The sequence below is a fragment of the Silurus aristotelis genome (assembly GCF_946808225.1).
Source record: "Silurus aristotelis genome assembly, chromosome: 14".
Lineage (NCBI taxonomy): Eukaryota > Metazoa > Chordata > Actinopteri > Siluriformes > Siluridae > Silurus > Silurus aristotelis.
Window position 1 is genome coordinate 27,267,702 of NC_139587.1, and position 19,968 is coordinate 27,287,669.

General features: G+C 38.4%; 1 protein-coding gene across 2 annotated transcripts in view; it reads right to left on the reverse strand.

The window, feature by feature from the left end:
* The window catches only part of LOC310737051 (solute carrier family 23 member 2), a 63,424-nt gene that overhangs the window by 30,041 nt on the left and 13,415 nt on the right, over nucleotides 1-19,968 (reverse strand). For both annotated transcript variants that reach the window (XM_083561208.1, XM_083561209.1), the window contains exon 2: nucleotides 19,128-19,274. In XM_083561208.1, the coding sequence (XP_083417334.1) occupies nucleotides 19,128-19,274 (147 nt within the window). The remainder of the gene's footprint in view (nucleotides 1-19,127; nucleotides 19,275-19,968) is intronic.

The window sequence follows — 19,968 nt, forward strand, 5'->3', positions numbered from 1 at the left end:
TCAATAATATAGAACAAATGTAACATTTTAATACTCAGAACCTTCTGAAAGCTTTTAAAAGCATCTAACTGTGTTCATCTTCATTTTTATTTCCTTTTTTTTTTTTCACCGCTGTTCAGGATATATTCCTTAATAAAACACTCCATATCAATAACATCTGGGCTGAATTCTCACATCTGGGTGACACTGCATCCAGACAAGATGGGGAGAAGAAGAAACAAAGAAGAAAAAGAGGATACATAAGAAGAATATAAAGAAAAAAGAAGAAGAATTGAAAGAAGAAGAATATAAAGAGAAGGGAAGAGAAGAGAAGAAAAAAAAAGATTATAAAAGTAAAAAAGAATTAAGAAGAGAAGAGAAGAGAAGAGAAGAGAAGAGAAGAGAAGAGAAACAATTTTGATGAGAATATATTATAAGAGGAGACCAGAGAAGAAAAGAAGAAAAGAAAAGAGGAGAGAGGAAAAAAAAAGAAAAGAAAAGAAAAGAAAAGAGAATGCTGATGACACTCAGTTCATCTTTTCTTTCTCACAGCTTCCGCTCAGATCTCGGCATGCTTGGTGGACATATCTTCATGGATGAGTGATCTTCAACAAAAACTCAACCCCAGCAAAACAGAACTGTTGGTGAAGAGAAGAGAAGAGAAGAGAAGAAGAAGAAGAAGAAGAAGGAAGAGAAGAAGACAAGTCCTGCTTAATGCACATGCCCTTGTTGATGTTTTACCACTTTTTTCAACACAATTTTTTGTTGTTGATATTTTAAAAATAGCTGTTTTTATGGAGCAGAGATCAGAGTGTAAATGAAACACTCCAGCAGCAGCAGTGATCTGACTCAAGCCGTAAAGTGTTTACTTTGTTTTTACATTTACTTTACATAACAGTTCAATAAAAGTGAATGATGTGAACATTTATGAATAAAAAAATAAAAAGCAAGATTTTTTTTTACAAAATAAAAAATATAAATCAGAATCGAATGACCCCATGGAAGATTTGGGATCAAAACAAAACATAACAAAGGAACACTGAGTTCTCTTGATTTATTTTGGTCAGATTAAAAGAAAGTATTGGGACTTTTCCAGCCATATGTGCTTCTTCTCCAAACTGTTATCACAAACATGAAGGCACACAATTGCATAAGACGTCTTTAGATGCACTTCAACTTGGAGAACCAAAGCCTGTTCCAGCATGACAATGCTCCTGTGCACAAAGGCAGCTCCATGAAGATCTGTCTTACATAGGCTGGAGTGGAAGATCTCCTGCTATAGAGCTCCAAACCCTATTGAACACCTTTGTGATGAATGTAAACACTGACTGCACCCCAGACCTCCTCAACTTCTCACCTACCTCACTACCTGAATGAGCACTATTCTCCACAAAATCCAGTGGAACATCTTCCCAGAAGAGTGGAGCTTCTTCCCAGAAGAGTGGAGCTCATTAGAACAGCAAATCAGCCCTAAATGTGGAATGGGATGTTCAAAAAGAATCGTATGGCCTTCAAACATTTGTCCATATGTATGAATGTATGAATATCAGTTTTGAAAAAAAAAAATTTATAAAAAAAAAAAAACATTTTCCCGTCTGGAAAAAACTAACATTTAAGATATAATTTTAAATATACAGAAACTTTAATTAATTGAATTATTAATCCATGGACTTAAATATTTGTTCATCACTCTGTAGACCAGCCTTTTGCGTAGATTTTATTGGCCGATTAATATTTATTTTGAAAACAGCATCATTTTATCTACTTTGGCATCAGCAATATCTAAGTGGTGCTGATGGAACGGCACCGTCCTGTGATTTCTCAAAAAAACATCTTCCACTTTTGGAAGCCAGCTGAAGTCTGTTTTAATCACCTTTTCTTTAGAAATCAGAGCTTTGATCTCGTTCTTTCCTTTTACATAGTAAACATACACAAACCCATTTAGATTTCAGTTTAAATGTAGCCAAGAGTAACAATGAGGAACTACAAATATCTACAGATCATGCTCAGGTAGTTGCTTCTAATGGTATTTAAACCACAAATCAAAATCAAAATCAATCGAAGCTAACCACCGTAATCTGCCAAGATTCATAAAACCAAACTCGTGACTAGCTCGCTAACTCTGCTAATCATATGATGCTAACGCTATTGTAGCCAAAATCCACAAAAAATTTAATAAATTCTAAATGGGATTTGTTTTATAATACAATATTAACTCAAAATCATTTTATTTCCAGTTTTCCTTCGCTGGATTCTTTTTTGTGTGTTTGTGTTTCCTGTGTCGCAACAAGCTCTTGATTATGACCGCTAACTTTAAAAGGTCGTTTCAAAACAAAAAGGAAAAATAATACAAACTCAGTGTCGTATGGATTATTGAGAGATGATCATTAGATGCCTTTGTGAGGAAAACACAAGAAATTAATACTTTAAAGTATGTTAACTTTGGGACATTATATAGACACGTGTGCCTTTCCAAATCATGTCCAATCAGTTCATCACAGGTGGACTCCATTCTAGTTGTAAACATCTCTAGGATGATCTGTGGAAACAGGATGCACCTGAGCTCAATTTTGAGTGTCATGGCAACGGCTGTGAATATTTATTTACGTGATTTATATTTCATTTTTTTAATACATTTACAAAGATTTTAAACAAACTTCTTTCATGTTGTCATTATAGGGTTTTGTTTGTAGAATTTTGAGGAAAATAATGAATTTAATACATTTTGGAATAAAGCTGTAACAAAACAAAATGTGGAAAAAGTGAAGCGATGCGAAAACTTTCCAGATGCACTGTACACTCAGTTCCCCATAATGACAATGTGAAAACAGAATTCTAGAAATGTCTGTAAATTTCCTAAACAAAAAAAAAATAAAAACCTGAAATGTCACATGCATAAATAATTAGACCCTTTGCAACAACACTTAAAAGAAGCTCAGTTGCCTCCCACTTCTCTTGTTTGTTGCTGAGATGTTTCTACACCTTGACTGCAGTCTATCTGTGGAAAAGTCTATTGATTATTGAATTGGAAAGGCAGCAACCTCTATATAGAATTCCTCACAGCTGCCGATGCAGATAAGCAATGAGGTCAAAGGAACTGCCTGCAAAACTCAGAGGCAGGATTGCTGCAAGGCCTAGATCTGGGGAAGGCTACACAGAGCACAGTGGCCTTCATAATTCTCAAATGAAAAAAGCGTGGCACAACCAAGACTCTTTCAAGAGCTGGTCATCTGGCCAAACTGAGCAATCAGGGGAGATGGGCCTTAGTAAGAGCGGTGACCAAAAACCTGATAGTCGCTCAGACTGAGTTCTGGATATCCTGTGTGGAGAAAGAAGTTCCAGAAGGACAACCATCACTGAAGCCGAAGCCCTCTAAAGATGTGGGCTTTACATTTACGACATTTAGCAGACACCCTTATCCAAAGCGACTTACAACTGAGCAGTTGAGGATTAAGGGCCTTGCTCAAGGGCCCAGCATTAGCAGTTTATGGGTGCTGGGATTTGAACCTATGACCTTCCGATCCAGAGCCCAATGCCTTAACCACTGAGTTACAACCTTTTCTTTATGGTAGAGTGGCTAGACGGAAGATTCTCCTCAGTGAAAAATCCCATGGAAGTCTGTTAGAAGTTTGCCAACAGGCACCTGAAGGACTCTCAGACTGTGTGGAACAAGATTCTTTGGTTTGATGAAACCAAGATTTAAATGTTTGGCCTCAATTCAAAACTTGAGTTCTGGAATAACTCAGGCCCTGCTCATCATCTGCCAACATTCTCATCAGTGAAACATGGTGGTGGCAACATCATGCTGTGGGGGTGTTATTTTTGCAGTAGGGACTTGAAAGATTACTCACACAGTACTCAAGACTTCAGTTTGGGCCACAGGTTTACCTACATAACAATGACCCTAAACACACAGCAAAGACAACAGAGGAGTGGCTTAGGGACGACTCTTTGAATGTTTTAAAGTTGTCCAGCCTACGAAACATCTCCAGAGAGACCTAAAAATGGCTCTTTACCAACGCTTTCCCTCAAATCTGCCCCAGCTTGAGAGGATTGCTCTGAAGAATGGCAAAAAATCCCCAATCCAGGTGTAAAAAGCTTCTTGCGTCAAACCCCAAAAGGACTTGAGGCTGTAATTGCTGCCAAAGATGCTTTAACTAAGTACTGAGTAAAGAGTCAGAATATTTATGTACATAAGATATTGTAGAATTCTGTTTTCTTTTTGTCTTTGTGGGGCACTGAGTGAAGATTAACGGGGGAAAAATCATAACATTACATCACACTGAAAACAGTGAAGTGGATCTGAATACTTTACTATAATATTTTTTACCACTTTGGAGCAAACATTATTCAAAGGAAATAGGGATTTAAAAAAGACCTTGTTAAACGACCAGGGGGAACCTTGAAATCTGCATAAACATGGAGAGAGGACTGGCAGAAAGTTACTGACATGATATAAATTTTACATCTTTGTTACAGAGCCATGTCCAAGCTGCCACAGGACCCACAAAAACTAAAACCAAAAAGGAAATTTAATTAAATTTTAATTAATAATTTTTTTGTATGCAGCTTTAACAATGGATAATTGTTCTAAGGAAGATTAAAAAAAGATCCAAAAGTACACTATCATGCTGTGCAAGATCCCATCTATCCCACATTACACACTGAATTTGGAAAACTCTCCATATTATTCCTGTTACTTCCACATCAGGTCACCTGCATAAAAATGGAAAGAGGAATGGCTACATGTCAGGCGAAAGAACGTGCCGAAATCCACAAGGCTTTTTAATGAGCGATAACAGGGCAAAGAAAGGGGAAACCGTAATGAAACCCCAGGTTTGCTAAACCAGGTGAGAGCTGAGATCAGACAGATGCAAAACAATACCACATAGAGTCACGTAGCCAACGGTAAACTATGCTGTGGCGCTTGGGTAGTCCGACAGTGTTCTGTTGCCTAAGCTGTAGAACGGACAATGAGATGGTGGAGGAACGGGGGTTAGATAGCATGGGAACTGATGAGGGCCAGGTGTAGCTGATTAGTAAGTGGGAGAGTGGCTTGGAGTGATAGGTGAAGGTGTGGCTGGTGGATCCCTGACACTACAACAGACTTCCTGTATCTCCTACGTTAATGGAACCATGATCTAATCCTGCTAGGTAAACTAATCTTGCTCCTGAGCAGGCTTGATTTTACTGAGCTGTTTCTATAGCAACTCCAAGATGAACTCCTGAAACATGTCAAATAGTAAAAATCTATTCGAGCTAATTGAGTAAGAACCGGTCCCTGATCAAGAATTACAAAGACAAAATCAACAAAACCTGAGGCCCATAACAACATGCATGGAAGACAAATGTGAGACAATGAATGCAGAAGGGTCTATACACCAGTTATAATCAAGAAACCATGTGACAAACAAGGAAGTGCAGTGGCTGTTGGGTAATATAGTGCTTAGGCTTGACACAGGGGAATCCAATATTTTAAAAAGAAGTCCATTTTAGCTGATGATAAATCGAACACAATACTTGATGACTTTACAAATAAAACCTGCATCACTTCGTTCTATTGTTGTACAGCATTTTGTCATTGTTTGGATATGAGAAAAAAGTAGGCCGTCATGATTTAAAAAAAAGAAAATAATTCAGGGGTAAAAAGCTTTCATACACACAACATGTGGTTTGAGACAAAATTGTGCTGCAAGGAAATCTAAATTTATTTACATTTGAGGAATTTGGCAGACATTTATCTCATGTTAGCATCTGAGCAGGGTTGGATGGTGAAGACTTGGCAGTGCTCTGGTTTTAACTCATGACCTTCTAATCAGTAGCCCAACATCTCAACCACTAACCACTTACCACTTAGCTATCACTGCCCTGGGGGGTTAGTCCATTTCTGTCAGCTTTTGGCAAGCTTCATTGTTTTAAATCTGATGCGGCCAGCTTTAGGAAGCCAGATGGAAAACAAATGGACAAGTTGAATTTCTCCAGTCTGAGTATTAAGAACTGAACAAGTGGTTGATGGTGGAGAGGCTGATATTGATTTCTGATATTGTAGATGAGAACTCTGCAATATCATGAGCACAATGTGATTCATTTGCGCACAACTTCCCCAAGGTTGCATACACCTGCCCAAGTTCTCCCACCCCACCCCACCTCTGCGCTCTCTCCACTGGCTTCCGGTAGCTGCATGCATCAGATTCAAAACACTGATGCCTACCTACAAATCCAAAAATGGGCCAGCACCCTCTTACCTCAAAAACCTCATCACTGTTTGCACCAGGCTACCTGAGATCATCTACCACTGCTCAACTGGTCCCACCCAGTTTGCTTTCTCCTTGTTTATATTTATTTGTAAAAAAAATCCTCTTAACAGTGTTGTAGTCTGACGGTATCTTAAGTTTGTAATCTAGCAAACCAGTAATCATTGATTCATTGATAGAGACTTAAAGCACTTTTGTATGTCTCTCTGGATAAGGGTGTCTGCTCAATGTCGTAAATGTAACTGCACACTAACAGTTGGAGGGATCCTGAAGATCATTACACGAGGATGCATCTCCTGGTATATATGGTATTTTAAGCTTGCTGGGAAATAGTTGCTGGTGATGAGATGCCATCCATGCTGGACAAGTTGAGAACCTTCAAACTTTAGTATCTGGAGCAGGAGGAGTTGTGTTTAATTAGCAAAGCAGGGGTATGAAGAGCCACATGAGAATAATGAATTTCTTCACCAAACTGTTACCACAAAGCTGGAGGCATACAATTGTACAGGACTTTCTTGGATGGGGTCTAATAAACTTTTGAGTTCACTTGAACTTGAAAACCCAAACCTGTTCCAGCATGACAATGCTCCTGTGCATGAAGATCTGCTTTACATGGTTTGGAGAGGAAGATCTTGAGTGGCCTGCTATAGAGTTAAAATTTCATTCCTATTCAATACGTTTGGGATAAATGTGAACGCTGACTGCACCCCGGACCTCCTCACCTCACCTACATTAGTACCTTACATTACTTACACCCTTCTGGCTGATCAACTAAAAGCACATTCCAAAATTTAGTGGAACATCTTTTCTGAAGAGTGGAGGGAAATATTAGAACAAATTGGGATTAAATGTGGAATGTAATTCTCAAAAATCACATACCATTCTTTTGGCAATATATACCTTCGTATTCCATGTGATGTCAATATGTCTGGAAAAATCATTGGAGACCAGAAAGAATTTGTTATACATGTGCACCATGTTGCCCATTTTACCCACCTGATCACAGAGAAAGGGGAGGTGGTAGCTTAATGGGTATAGCATTGGACTTTGGATCTGAAGGTCATGAGTTTGAATCTAAGCCACACCAAGCTGGCCCCTGAGCAAGGCCCTTAACTCCATAACTGCTCAGTTGTATGAATAGAATAAATGTAAGTTGCTCTGGATAAAGGCATCTGCCAAATCCAATAAATGTAAATGCAGAAAGACTAAACTCTCACTGGTGTCAAGATGAATGGATGGACCAATTAGGAACAGTCACACAACAATATAACTACGTTCTAAGCCCAACAGATGTTCTACAAACCAGTAGTATAGTGCCTCAACAGCTACTGGTTTGAAAGATCAGTTTCAAAAAGACAAAGCTGTGCTAGGACTTGTCATTGTGTCTGCTATGAATGGAGACTTGGAGTGCCCGAGGAACTTCCTCAAGAGCATAACACAAAACTGTATCCGGCATGGAATCTGATGTCAATTGTGTAACGAAGTCTGCAAGGTACTAAAGCAACGAGAGCTCGCTTTCAAGAAACTGTTTAACAAAGTGGCAGGAATAATTGATTTCTTAAATATAACACCAGTTGGAGTCACAAAGAACAGACAGCTTTAAAAAACTCTTTTCAGGGCAAGCATGAGAGGGATTCCATAGAAGACAATTTGTTTGTAGTTGACACACAAATAGATGGCAGGTTCCAGCAAGACTGCTTTACTGATTATTTAGGAAATATTGTTCTTAATGAGAAAGTTGATATCGCACTCAAAGGCTGATCCTCCATGGTCTTATCTATATTCAGTCAAATACAAGGTGTACTTCCATTCATTTAACTGTAGAATGGTATGTTGTAGGTCTCAAGTTTTACTTTTAACTTATATATTTAAGTGTCGAACTCGCTCCTGTGCCGTTAGCTATTCATGCGTAATTACATATCTAACCAAGAATAAAGATTGTTGCATGCATGACAACATGAAATTATTTTAAATGGCAGTGTTGACATAAGAGAGACTGTGTGTATGTAAGACACGAGAGTAAATTTCAAATGTATCACCGCCCCTCTCTGATGGCTATTAGCGACGGTGCCAACGTGCTGTACACATCATAAAACATAATTTGTTTTCTTTTTTAAAGGTATAAGGGAATGCATTGGTTCCCTCCTGGTTTTTAGGTCTCAAGAACAAGTTCCTGCACATATTTGCTGATCCTTTAGCACTGTGTTGCTCACCATTTGTTCTACCAGACAAAATCTGGAGCTTGAGCTTTATCAGGTGCAGCATCTATTTTGGAAAAAATCCCAAATTCTTAATGCATCTCATTCCTTTTTTTTTCAGCTATCTTTTCACTTTTATGCCAGATATCATTCTCAAATGTTGAATCTGGTCTCTTTTTTTAATTTTTCAGATGACACTGACTTCAGTGCCTACACTACTTGGATCTGCCAGCTTCGTCCCAGTGCCCTGCCTCTGGATATGGGCTTCTCTTTGATTGCAGCCGGGGATGGTTTCACATCAGCCCAGTCTCACAACACATCGTCACATATCGACGTGGCCTCGGATGGCGTAGACATCCGATGCAGAAGGGAGCCCCTTTGCGTCGCTTTTCAACGTAGATGGCCGTCCTATACACTTAATCACTTATTATTTATAATAAATATTATTTATAATAATAAACACTTATTATTTATAATAATAAGTGTATCGGATTATTTATACTTTGTAAAGTTGCTTTGAGACAATGTCCATTGTTAATAGTGCTCTACAAGTACAAATAAATTAAATGGAATCGACTACTCTGACAAACATCTGTGGCAATCTGGATATGATTTTTAAATTGTCTGTAAAATGTTTAATTAACATTCAATATTCAGATCACAACTGATCAACCAGCATCTGATCCACGGTGTATTCTTTCCTTACACAAGGCATTCCAAAGGATAAGCTTTGGATCCACCATGATCCTAACCAGGTTACGGCGTTTCCTGTAAATGAATTAACGAGTGAATAAATACTGTATTGGTCAAACCACATTCAAATTATTTACATAAGTTCTCACAATGTTTTGAAGACTTTAGTTTAAATCCTTCAGCCTGATTAATGACGAGGTTGTTGCTTTTGGAGCCGTGCCTTTCAAATCAGCAAATTCTGGTTTTAGGCTCCATGCTACGACCTCAGTTCAGCCAAGACACATATGTGAACATTGTAAATGCGAAGGATTTAAACACAGCACATAATTGTTTGCCATTTAGGACTGCAATTGTCCCACTTTTTCAGAGAAAGTCAAGTGAAGTCAAGTCAAAAAGCTTTTAGTGTCATTTCAAACATATAAAGGTGATGCAGTACACAGTGAAATGCAGCAACGTTCCTCCAGAACCCTGATGCTACATAAAACAACATTAAACAATGTTAACAAAATATTGTGCAAAAGAGCAAATAGCAGCAATCCAAAATAAACAAAAATGTGCAAAAACTTAGTTAATGTGGGGACATTTCATTTTCTCCCGCTTATCCGTAATTCGGGTCGCGGGGGCAGCAGTCTAAGGAGATTCCCCAGACACTTCTCTGTGTCCAGGGATCGGGCTGTCAAGGCCCCCGCCTTCGACTGCTGCCCAATCCTCTCAGCACCGTCCCTTACGGTCCCTCCTGCAGGTGGTGAGCCCACGGGAAGGCGGCCCCACGTCGCTCCGACGTCACGGTCCTTGATTTATTTTTCTCGTAAGGGTCCCCTGGAGCATAGAGGGTTAAGGGCCTTGCTCAAGGGCCCAAGAGTGGCAGCTTGGCGATACTGGGGCTTGAACCCCCGACCTGCCGATCGGTAACCCAGCGCCTTAACCGCTGGAGCCACCACTCCCCCTTGATGTGGGGACATGAGTTGAGTAAAATGAGTTTGGTGGAAAAGGGTGGCGCTGAGAAAAGAAATGAGTGATAAGTAATGACACCTGTTCTGTGTTACAGTGAACAGCAGCAAGGATTAAACAAGTGAAAGAGGTGTGAGCTGCACCCATACAGCACTTGATGATGCTCAGTGAACTTGGACACCCATCACCATTCTGACCATGTCCCCACCAATCCAGGGATCCTCTGTAACATGGAAAAATTTCTATCCTGGTTGAATTTTGTAACTGGAAAAAAGTTGTTGAGGTCTGATTCTACATAATATGTATAAAATGTCATATTTCTGCATCATTTACAGATTTCTTACAACAATGTCAGCTGCTTTAGACCAGATATTTTTCAAGCCTAATCTCTTCTACTTGAGCAGCCTAGGCCTAAAATTATCCTCTGTTTATTTTGTTCTTTTTGCTTTGTTTTTTTACCCTGAAAACATCCTGGGTTTTTTTTTAATCAAGTTTACTTAGCAGTTGAAGCGGCATAAATGTTTTATGCTCCAATGCAATGTTAAGTTGGAAACAATTATACGCTGTTGTTATCTTCTTTGCGTTTGCAATGTTCCGAAATGTGTCTTGGCAGGAGTCTGGTAGGAGCATGGAGACTAAATGACAGACAGAATTAGGTGATTTGGAAGGCATTAAAAGGAATTCAGTAACAGGAATGAAATTAAGGGTCCAAAATGCATGTTTTTTATGCTTTACTTCTAGTTCTTTAGTTCTCACACTGGCAGTTATTATTTATTAATTTAATAATTCATTCTGACCAGGAATTATATCCTGGCTATGGTCACGAGGGGTAAGATGCCATTTAAATAGTAGAAATCATATCCAGGATGCCACAGATGTTAATAAGAGTAATGCAGGCATTGATGTTAACATCATCTGAAAACATCAGTGCAAATGTTTAGAAACAATTTTAGAAAAACAAGAATACATTGAAATTATAATGCATATTTAGAGCAATGAAACAAGAACATTACAATAAAAAATGGGGTTAAAGAAAAAAAGAACCTTTTTGTGTGGACGAAAATCATTTACCCCGCTGGCATCCATCTTGGTCCATTCGTGAACCTAAAGAAAACCTATGAATTCTCGCATACCTAACATGCACCTGCAGTCCTGATTGCACATTTATTGTATTTAATAAATATAATGTCTTGGCATTGCCTCACTCAGTTGTGTTCCCTCTGTAGATGCATCAGAACGGGATCACTACAAGAACGGTTCGTAGAAGTATGAAGCGTTTCCAGTTTGGGAAATTCTGACAGTTTTATGTTTGATACTTACAGCACATTTGTACCTCTGTTGCCAATAGCGATAAAAAAGAGCTGGTGAAAAGGTTATAATTTACTCGCATGTCTTACACAAACACACGCTGTAATTTAAAACGATTTCATGTTGTAATGAATGCGACAATCTTCAGTCTGTTTTAGATCACACGTAAATGGCCAAGGGCACAGGAGAAAGTTAGATACTTCTTCTTCTTCTTTCTGCTTCTCCTATTAGGGGGCGCCACAGCGGATCATCCGTCTCCACCCCCCCCCCGTCCTCTACATCTGCCTCTTTCAAACCAACTACCTGCATGTCTTCCCTCACCACATCCATAAACCTCCTCCTTGGTCTTCCTCTTTTCCTCCTTTCTGGTGTCTCCATCCTCAGCATTCTTCTACTGATATACCCCATGTCCCTCCTCTGCACATGTCCAAACCATCACAATCTCACCCCCCTCACCTTGTCTTCAAAACGTCCTACATGTGATGTCCCTCTAATAAACTCATTTCTAATCCTGTTCATCCTCATCACTCTTAATGAACATCTCAGCATCACCAAAATACATGTCAGATACTTGTACATATATGCGACATATATTTCAAAATTATTTAAAAGTAAAAAATTGCCCATTTTCACACACACACACACACACACACACACACACACACACACACACACACACACACACACACACACACACACACACACACACATTCTTAAAAAAAAAGTGTAATTGCGAATCATAAAAGATGAGGTCATCAAGGTATTTTAGAAAAATATAACAATACCTTATAAAAAAGGTTTCATTTTTTTTATTCATTTTTTTTTTTGTGATTCATTTTTTTCAATCAATTCCCAAAAGTTGCTTATCCACACTGAATCATCTAAAGATGCTCACTTTCCTGTACGCTGTGGGACGCTTCATTCTGCGTCATTTCCACCTGACGTTTATTTATTTACGGCTCTTTGAAACGTCTAATGACTAAACTAATGTCTGCGTTTTCAAAAGGTTGAGAGAAAACAAAGAAAGAAATATGTGCTTTCAAACGTAAATTTATTAGCGTGGTCATGGCCTAAAGGCCTAGATTTGCATCAGACACAGCAGATATATGTGTTGATTTTATCTAACACTTCAGCCATGACAGCGAAAACACAGGCAATACAATCTGCTGTGGCTCCTAAATGCGAAAATCTTTCGCACTATAGCCTGTTCAAATATTATTTTTAACATGAGACGAATAAAATGTGGCGGCGAGCCATGTTTTCACACCTGTGGTGCAGAATTGAGGGGTCTTAAGGGTACAAATATGGCACATTTTACTAAACAGACAAATCAAATTTACCGTCGCCAAGCTGCCACTTTTGGGCCCCTGAGCAAGGCCCTTAACACTCGGTGCTCCAGGTGTACCGTACCATGGCTGAGTCTTCGCTCTGACCCCAGCTTCCGAGCAAGTTGGGAAATGCGAAAAGTAGTAATAAAGGCTATTCAAACACATCCTAAGGAGCTTCCCTATAAATTGTGCATACCTCCTTTAAAAATACACCCAAAGAAAAAAGTTCATGGAGTGTGTCCTAGAAAAGCAGCAAACTAATGAAAAATGATTGAAAACCTGGGTAACCTTTTTGACCTGACTTTTGATTTTGCTATAAAAATGGATCTCTATTTATTGTGTTTCACATTCAGGTCATTTTAATTTCCCATAATCACTTCCATCTTGAATTAAATCAAACTGGTTTTCCATTGTTTTGTTATTTCCGGTTTTCTTGGCTGTCAGAACATAAACGGTCCTGTCAGACAGCCCACTTATCAGAATGATAGATTAGCAATAGACTTGCCTAAATAACTGTAAGGTTCACAGGCCAGAAAATGTGTTTGCAGCTGTACAGGTTGTTCACCCAGCAGGCAGGAGATATTTCTGCTGAGAACAGATTTTTATTTGACAGGTGAAAAATTACATTTCTAAAGCAGTTGTCAAGCCGTAACACAAAGCACACTGGATGGTATCCAGTGCACCACTCGGCTCCCAGAATACTCAATTATTTTTCTAATTTTTAATCTTCTTTAAGGAATATGCAACATTCCTGGCCCTACATTCTCCAACTGCCTGGTGTAGTTTCTCCTTCAGGTTCTAAAGGTCATTATGTCACTAAAAGTCCGTGGTGAACAGTAAGGAAGTAAATGTAATTCGTTATTGTACTTAAGTAGCTTTTTTTTTTTTTCGTATCTGTACTTTACTGAAGTGTTGCCATTTGGGAAGACTTTTACTGTAACTTCACTACATTTCAAAGTCAAATCTCTTCATTTTTTCTCAACTACATTTTGCGAAATCAGTCGTTTGTTTTTATTTATGAGGATTAAAAACTGGTCAAACACACAGCGAGTCACCAATCAGAGTCTAGCGCATGCTCTGTTTTAAACTTGTTTTGATTAGCGCTTGGTGTACAGTCAAAGCCCCGATAATTCGCGCCTCGGAAACTCGCAACTCTGAAACTTTGTGGGTTCTCATTTGGAACATCACTAGCAGCAAGTTGTGGATTATCTTAAAATTCTAAGAAATCCGCAGGGGACAGAATGTTCAGGAACATTGGGAATAAAATTTTTAACTATGTATTTCAAATACTGTACACTTTTACGTTTATAAAGTGACATAATGTTTGATTGTTGGGGCGACCTGAAAGCTAATCCTGGATTTTTCTTTCAATGTCAAATAATTTTGAATTGAATTTTTGTTACAGGATTCCATGAGGTGAAACACTCTACAGAGCGTTCCTTGTCTGTGCAATTCAAGAGCTATGGTATTATTAAAACAGACTGTTAGCCAGGAAGAACATTGGTTAAGGTTCTGGGTTACTGATCAGAAGGTTGGGAGTTCAAACTTTGGTATCACCAAGCTGCCACTCCTAGGGCCCCTGAGCAAGGCCCTTAACCCTTAGTGCTTCAGGGGTGCTGTATTGTGGCACATGACCCTCTGATCTGACCCCAGCTCTTTTTTTTGGGATATGCAAAGAAAGAATTTCACTGTGCTGTAAAGTTCATTTAACAATTATAAAACAGCCTCAGACTAAATGTTCATTTGTCACAAAGAAAAGATTTTGGAGACTAAACAGAGCCTGACTCACTGGCTGGTAGATATCATCTTGGTCTTTAAGTGGCTGGTCTTCACCCATCGTTTATCCAGATATCCAGTGACTCAGCTGTCTAAAGAAAGTTCATTCCCCTAAAGGGAAGTTCAGGGGAAGTCCAGCACTTGATGCCAGAACAGTAAAGAGTCTTGATGTATATCTACCCATTACCCTGAGAGATGGTGGGACAGTGGAGCAGTGCTAGAAGATCAGAGGAAGTGTGGGGCAGTGCAAGAAGTGATGAGTAGCAATGGAAGTATGAGGAAGTCTGAGTTTCTGCGCCAATATAACAATTTAGTAAGAACTCAGGGAAGAATTTCCAGAGAAAGATGGAACATGACAATAAAATTTATTGTAAGAACTGCCTACTTTATTTGTCACTTTTGTTACTTTTGTCGAAAAGACTCAGCATGCATACACATGCATCTGGAAAGGCACCACAGTGGTTCAGTGCCTTTAGCAATTATCCTTTGTTTAAATACCTAAATGAAGCCAAGTCTTAGTCTCAAAAAACATAATTGTTTTCAGTGCCAATTTTAAACCGGTCTTACTTTCATTAGGACTGGAACTGATAACAGTTGTCTAGACAACAGCCCGACTTTCACACTATCACTGTCGGGCCCTTGATCAAGGCCCTTAAACACATTGGTGGACACAAACCATGTATTTGAGTTATAGTAGAAATGTTGTGCCAAATAAAATAAAAAATGTTACCTTTAAACTTTCACTTGAGTAAAAGTACAAAAGTATTTGCTTTCAAATGAACGTAAGTATCCAAAGTACTATGATTTATTACGGCTATATTGTTCCTATTATCATTTTTATCACAAGACTCTTTACTTAATCAGCTCAGTTGATGTCAAAAGACTTTAATGTTATTTTCAGCACAACAATTTATTGTAATAAATTGTAATGATGTTAATAACTCAAACACTGATTCATATCTATAAAAAGCCCAAAACCTTCTTTTCAACTACTTCAAAATAATTACACAAATAAAACCATGTGTGTTGTGGTGAGTTCGAGTCTGGACTTCGAGTCTTCCATCATTTATTCTTCTCTAAATGTTCTGCTTGATGTTGAACTGATGCTGAATTGTATGTTGGTGATCAGTAGATACACCAAGCGCCAATCAGAACAAGTTTAAACCAGAGCGCACACTCGACCCTGATTAGTGGATTGCTGCGTGTTTGACCAGTTTTTATCCTCATAAATAAAAACTAACGAATTTTGTATAAAGTAGTTGAGTTAAAGATGCATGAAAAAGCTACTTAAGTACAGTAACTAATTACATTTACAATTTTACTGTCCATCACATATTAAACACGATGTAAACGTTTAGCTCAGTTGTAAGCTGCTTTGGATAAAAATGCAGATGAAAGAAATACAGTGAGGATAATAAATATTTGAACACCCTGCTATTTTGCAAGTTCTCCCACTTAGAAATCATGGGGGGGTCTGAAATTGATTGAATTTATTGAAACGAAGATTCACAGGTCAAACGAAGGTTTTCAACAGATGGAACTGCTAGTCAATGGCCACCTAGATCCCCCACCTAGATATCATGCCCTGCCAATTTTTTTACTGTTGAAGCATCAAACATGAAGTGTGCACCACTGGTGAGCATTGATAATTTGTGTCAGCAGTTGCAAAAACTGTCATACAGTAGGTTTTCTCTTTATTTCCTTTGTTAAAAAGTCTGCATGCACACACATGCAGTGATTCTCAGTGCTTTTGGCTGCCAGCCATATTTTCACTAAAATATTTTTTCAGTTATTATCTCAATTATACATCTACATATTCTGTCATTATAGAAACAATATTTCCTATCAGTGCCAGAATGTCCCTCACTGGTGTCCCCCTGATTTAACATCCTACTTCACATTTGTGACAGTAAGTTTAATCCAAACATGGATACGGCTGATTTGTTTTGCTGCCAAGGAAGCCCTCTTAGACAGAAACAACCTGCTGTGGGAAAAAGAGTTGAAAAGAAGTAGCTTAATGTCAGGCGTTTGACACTTTTTCTCCTGAGAAGACCTGTGCACCATAAAGGACACCATTACTTCTTACAGCCTAGTTATGGGCGTCATTCCATGTGAGTCACATCAAAGACTCGCGCAAAATGAAGGGATCGCTTCTCGCCGGACAATACGATGTGATTACTTCTCTGAAAACAAGAGAAGAAAGCCACTGGTTTGTGGTGTACATTGCTCTTCTCTCTTGCTTCGCAAAGGATGTCAATCTCCCTTCTGGCATTTTAGTGGCTGTTGCCCACATGTCTTCCCACTGGTGTTGCAGTGCTTGTCACATCACACTCATGTACTGCCCTGAGCTTTGCACCACTCAGCAGTGATGCGGGGGAGCTTTTATTGCTTGGATGTCATTTCTTATAGTTCACCATCATAACTAGGGCCTCTAAAGACACTTTTAATGGAGCAGAAACATCTTTTCTGACTGCCCACAACTCACTTTAACTGTGTTTAGCTTTTTAGGAACAGCATGTGGACAGGGTGGTTCTGTCATGGTAGCACCCAAATGCCACAGAAATAAATTTCTCAATCGCCCCACCCTCTCTTGTTGTACCAGGATATTTTGTATTCCTGTTTTGCTGTTAGTTCCATAGTCTTGCTCTTAGATTGCACGTTTTGCCTGACGTCTCTGGGTCAGGCCTTTGATTCGTGTTTTTGCTCTTTCAGTACTGGTCTGCACTGTTTATAAATAGATCTGCATTCGCATTCACTGCTGTCGAGTCCACATTCATGACAAAGTCCTGCATCTCCCAAAAGATATTGTGGCTCTCATTCATAATTAATGTTCATATGAAGTCATTTGGATTCTGAAACACTGTTAAGTGTTTCTGCTCAACAGTTGTTTCCTGTTTGTCCGTTCTGTTTTGCTCAGATGTTTGAAAAACAGAAATGTCTATCTTTGGGCCACAAATCACAAATCTGAATAGACACAAGATGCTGAATAATTTAAGCTTTCTGACATCTTCAGGATTTGGTGCATTCTAGATTTTCTATGATATTAGAAGCTCTTTTTTCGTTTTGTCTTAACTTTAAAAGAGAGCACAATGAAAGGCTGATGAAGGAACAGCTGATTACATCTGCTTTATCATAAATGATAATTTGCCTCAATTATTCTGAACTTAAATATAAGAGAATAACGATAATGATACGTTGCTGAGTAATGCATTTTGTTTATGAAGAAGTGTAGAGAAGTTCAAAAGGCGTTGGATTGTGTGTTTGTGGATTTAGAGAAAGCGTACAACAGGGTGGAGATAGGAGTTGTGGTATTGTATGAGGAAGTCAGGTGTGTCAGAGAAGTATGTGAGGGTGGTGCAGGACATGTATGACGACAGTATGACAGCAGTGAAGTGTTCAGTAGGTTCACTGGTTCAATGCGGAGGTTAGACTGCATCAAGGATCGTCTCTGAGCCCTTTCCTGTTTGCAGTGGTGATGGACAGGTTGAAGGACGAGGAATGGGCTTTAATCTAATAAATGTTGCGGAAGTATTTAGACATTCTTTTTGAATGATTCTCTGTTTCAGGTGGGATAGAAGTGTGAGGGATTCCAGGAACAGCGATATGAGCTCAGTGCATGTTTTTATTAGAAATGAAGGAATAGTGAAAAACAGACTTGAGTAAAGTTGAAAAGGATGCACTGTTGTGTAGATTAAACATACACGTTATTTAAAAAGAAAAGAGTAAACTGGTAAATTACATCTTTAATACTTGTCTTTAATTTAGGAAAGTGCATCCTGATATCTTAACAATCTTTCGAAATCTAACATGCCATGATAATGTTGGTGCCATGGTCTCAGGGCTGTAGGACTCAAATCCACTCCTGAGACATTTTTCCAGTATTAAATGAGACGTGTTTCAAACATATTGGAATTTGTATTTGGACTTGGCTCAATCTTTGGCATTGTTCTTGCTCGTTTATAAGAAAAAAATGTTTGCAGGATTTCCTTTTTGGAAATCAGCCTAATCATGGACCCATTACACAAACAAAGCTGAAGCAGTTAAATGGTAAATTTAGTCTTGATCTGGTTCTGGATTTAATAATAGCGGTCTTGACAATACCACTGTTGGATCCATGATCAAGGCCCTTCAACCCTCATGTGCTCAGCTCAGTTTTAGTTGCTTTGAATAAAAGTGCCTACCAAATAAATAAATAAATAAATAAATAAATAAATAAATAAATAAATAAATAAATAAACGGACAGACGGACGGATGATTAAATATGAATAAGTAAATGAATAGATAGATAAATAGATAGATAGATAGATAGATAGATAGATAGATAGATAGATAGATAGATAGATAGATAGATAGATAGATAGATAGATAGATAGATAGATAGATAGATTTATTATATTTTAAAAGTTACACCAACTTATTCTATTCTATTCTATTCTATTCTATTCTATTCTATTCTATTCTATTCTATTCTACATTCTCCATAGTTAGCAGCAGTTCCACAAGTTTGTTTTCCATTGTGTTATTATTGGCTAATGAGAATCATTGAATCAAGTCAAAAGAAATAGAAAAGAACAAAGAATCTAATGTAAACGTACTGACCACTCGTGATGTACTAACTGCAAAAGTGATTGCTTCTTACCTGGAAGCCCAGGAGAAGGCAGAGATACCATGGTGGACGATCATTGATGGAGTAGATGAGGTTACCTCCAGACTGCTGAGTCAGATTTTCCTCAGTGTTAGACTCTGCTGGAATGACATTGCTGGCCAGGTGGATTTCATCTGATATCTGCGGAAGAAAAATGGACATCAAATCATTAATAATTAAATACAAATATTAATTGAATTTATTTTTTTTACAAATGATTGTTCATATCTACTCTATATGTAAAAAGTGTTGGGACACCTACCTTTTTTTAGCCATATGTGGTTCTTCCCCAAACTGTTACCATGAAAAGGTTGGAGGCACACAATTGTATAGGATGCCTCTGGATGCTGTGGCATGAAATTATCCCTTCACTTAACCTAGAAGACCCAAAAAATTTTCCAACAGGACAATGCTCCTGTGCACAAATCCAGCTCCATGAAGATATGCTTACATGGGTTGGAAGGGAAGATCTCCTGCTATAGAGCTCCAAACCTACTGAACCATCTTTGGCATGAATTTTTGCACCCCAGGCCTCCTCACCTCACCTACATCAGTTCATTTACTATCACCCTTGAAGCTGATTGAATCTCCACAAATCTCGAAAAGATTTAGTAGAACCTCTTTCCAGAAGAGTAAAGCTTATTATAAGAGTAAATGGAGACGAAATGTGGGATGGAATGTACAAAAAGAAGCACATACCCATTTTATGCTCAGGTGTCCACAAATGTATTAATATAGTGTATGTATATGTCTCCATTAGCATGACTGAAAACACACTTTTACAAAATCCAAGCCTTTTTCTACCATATTTCTGTACAAACCGCTGCAATATGCA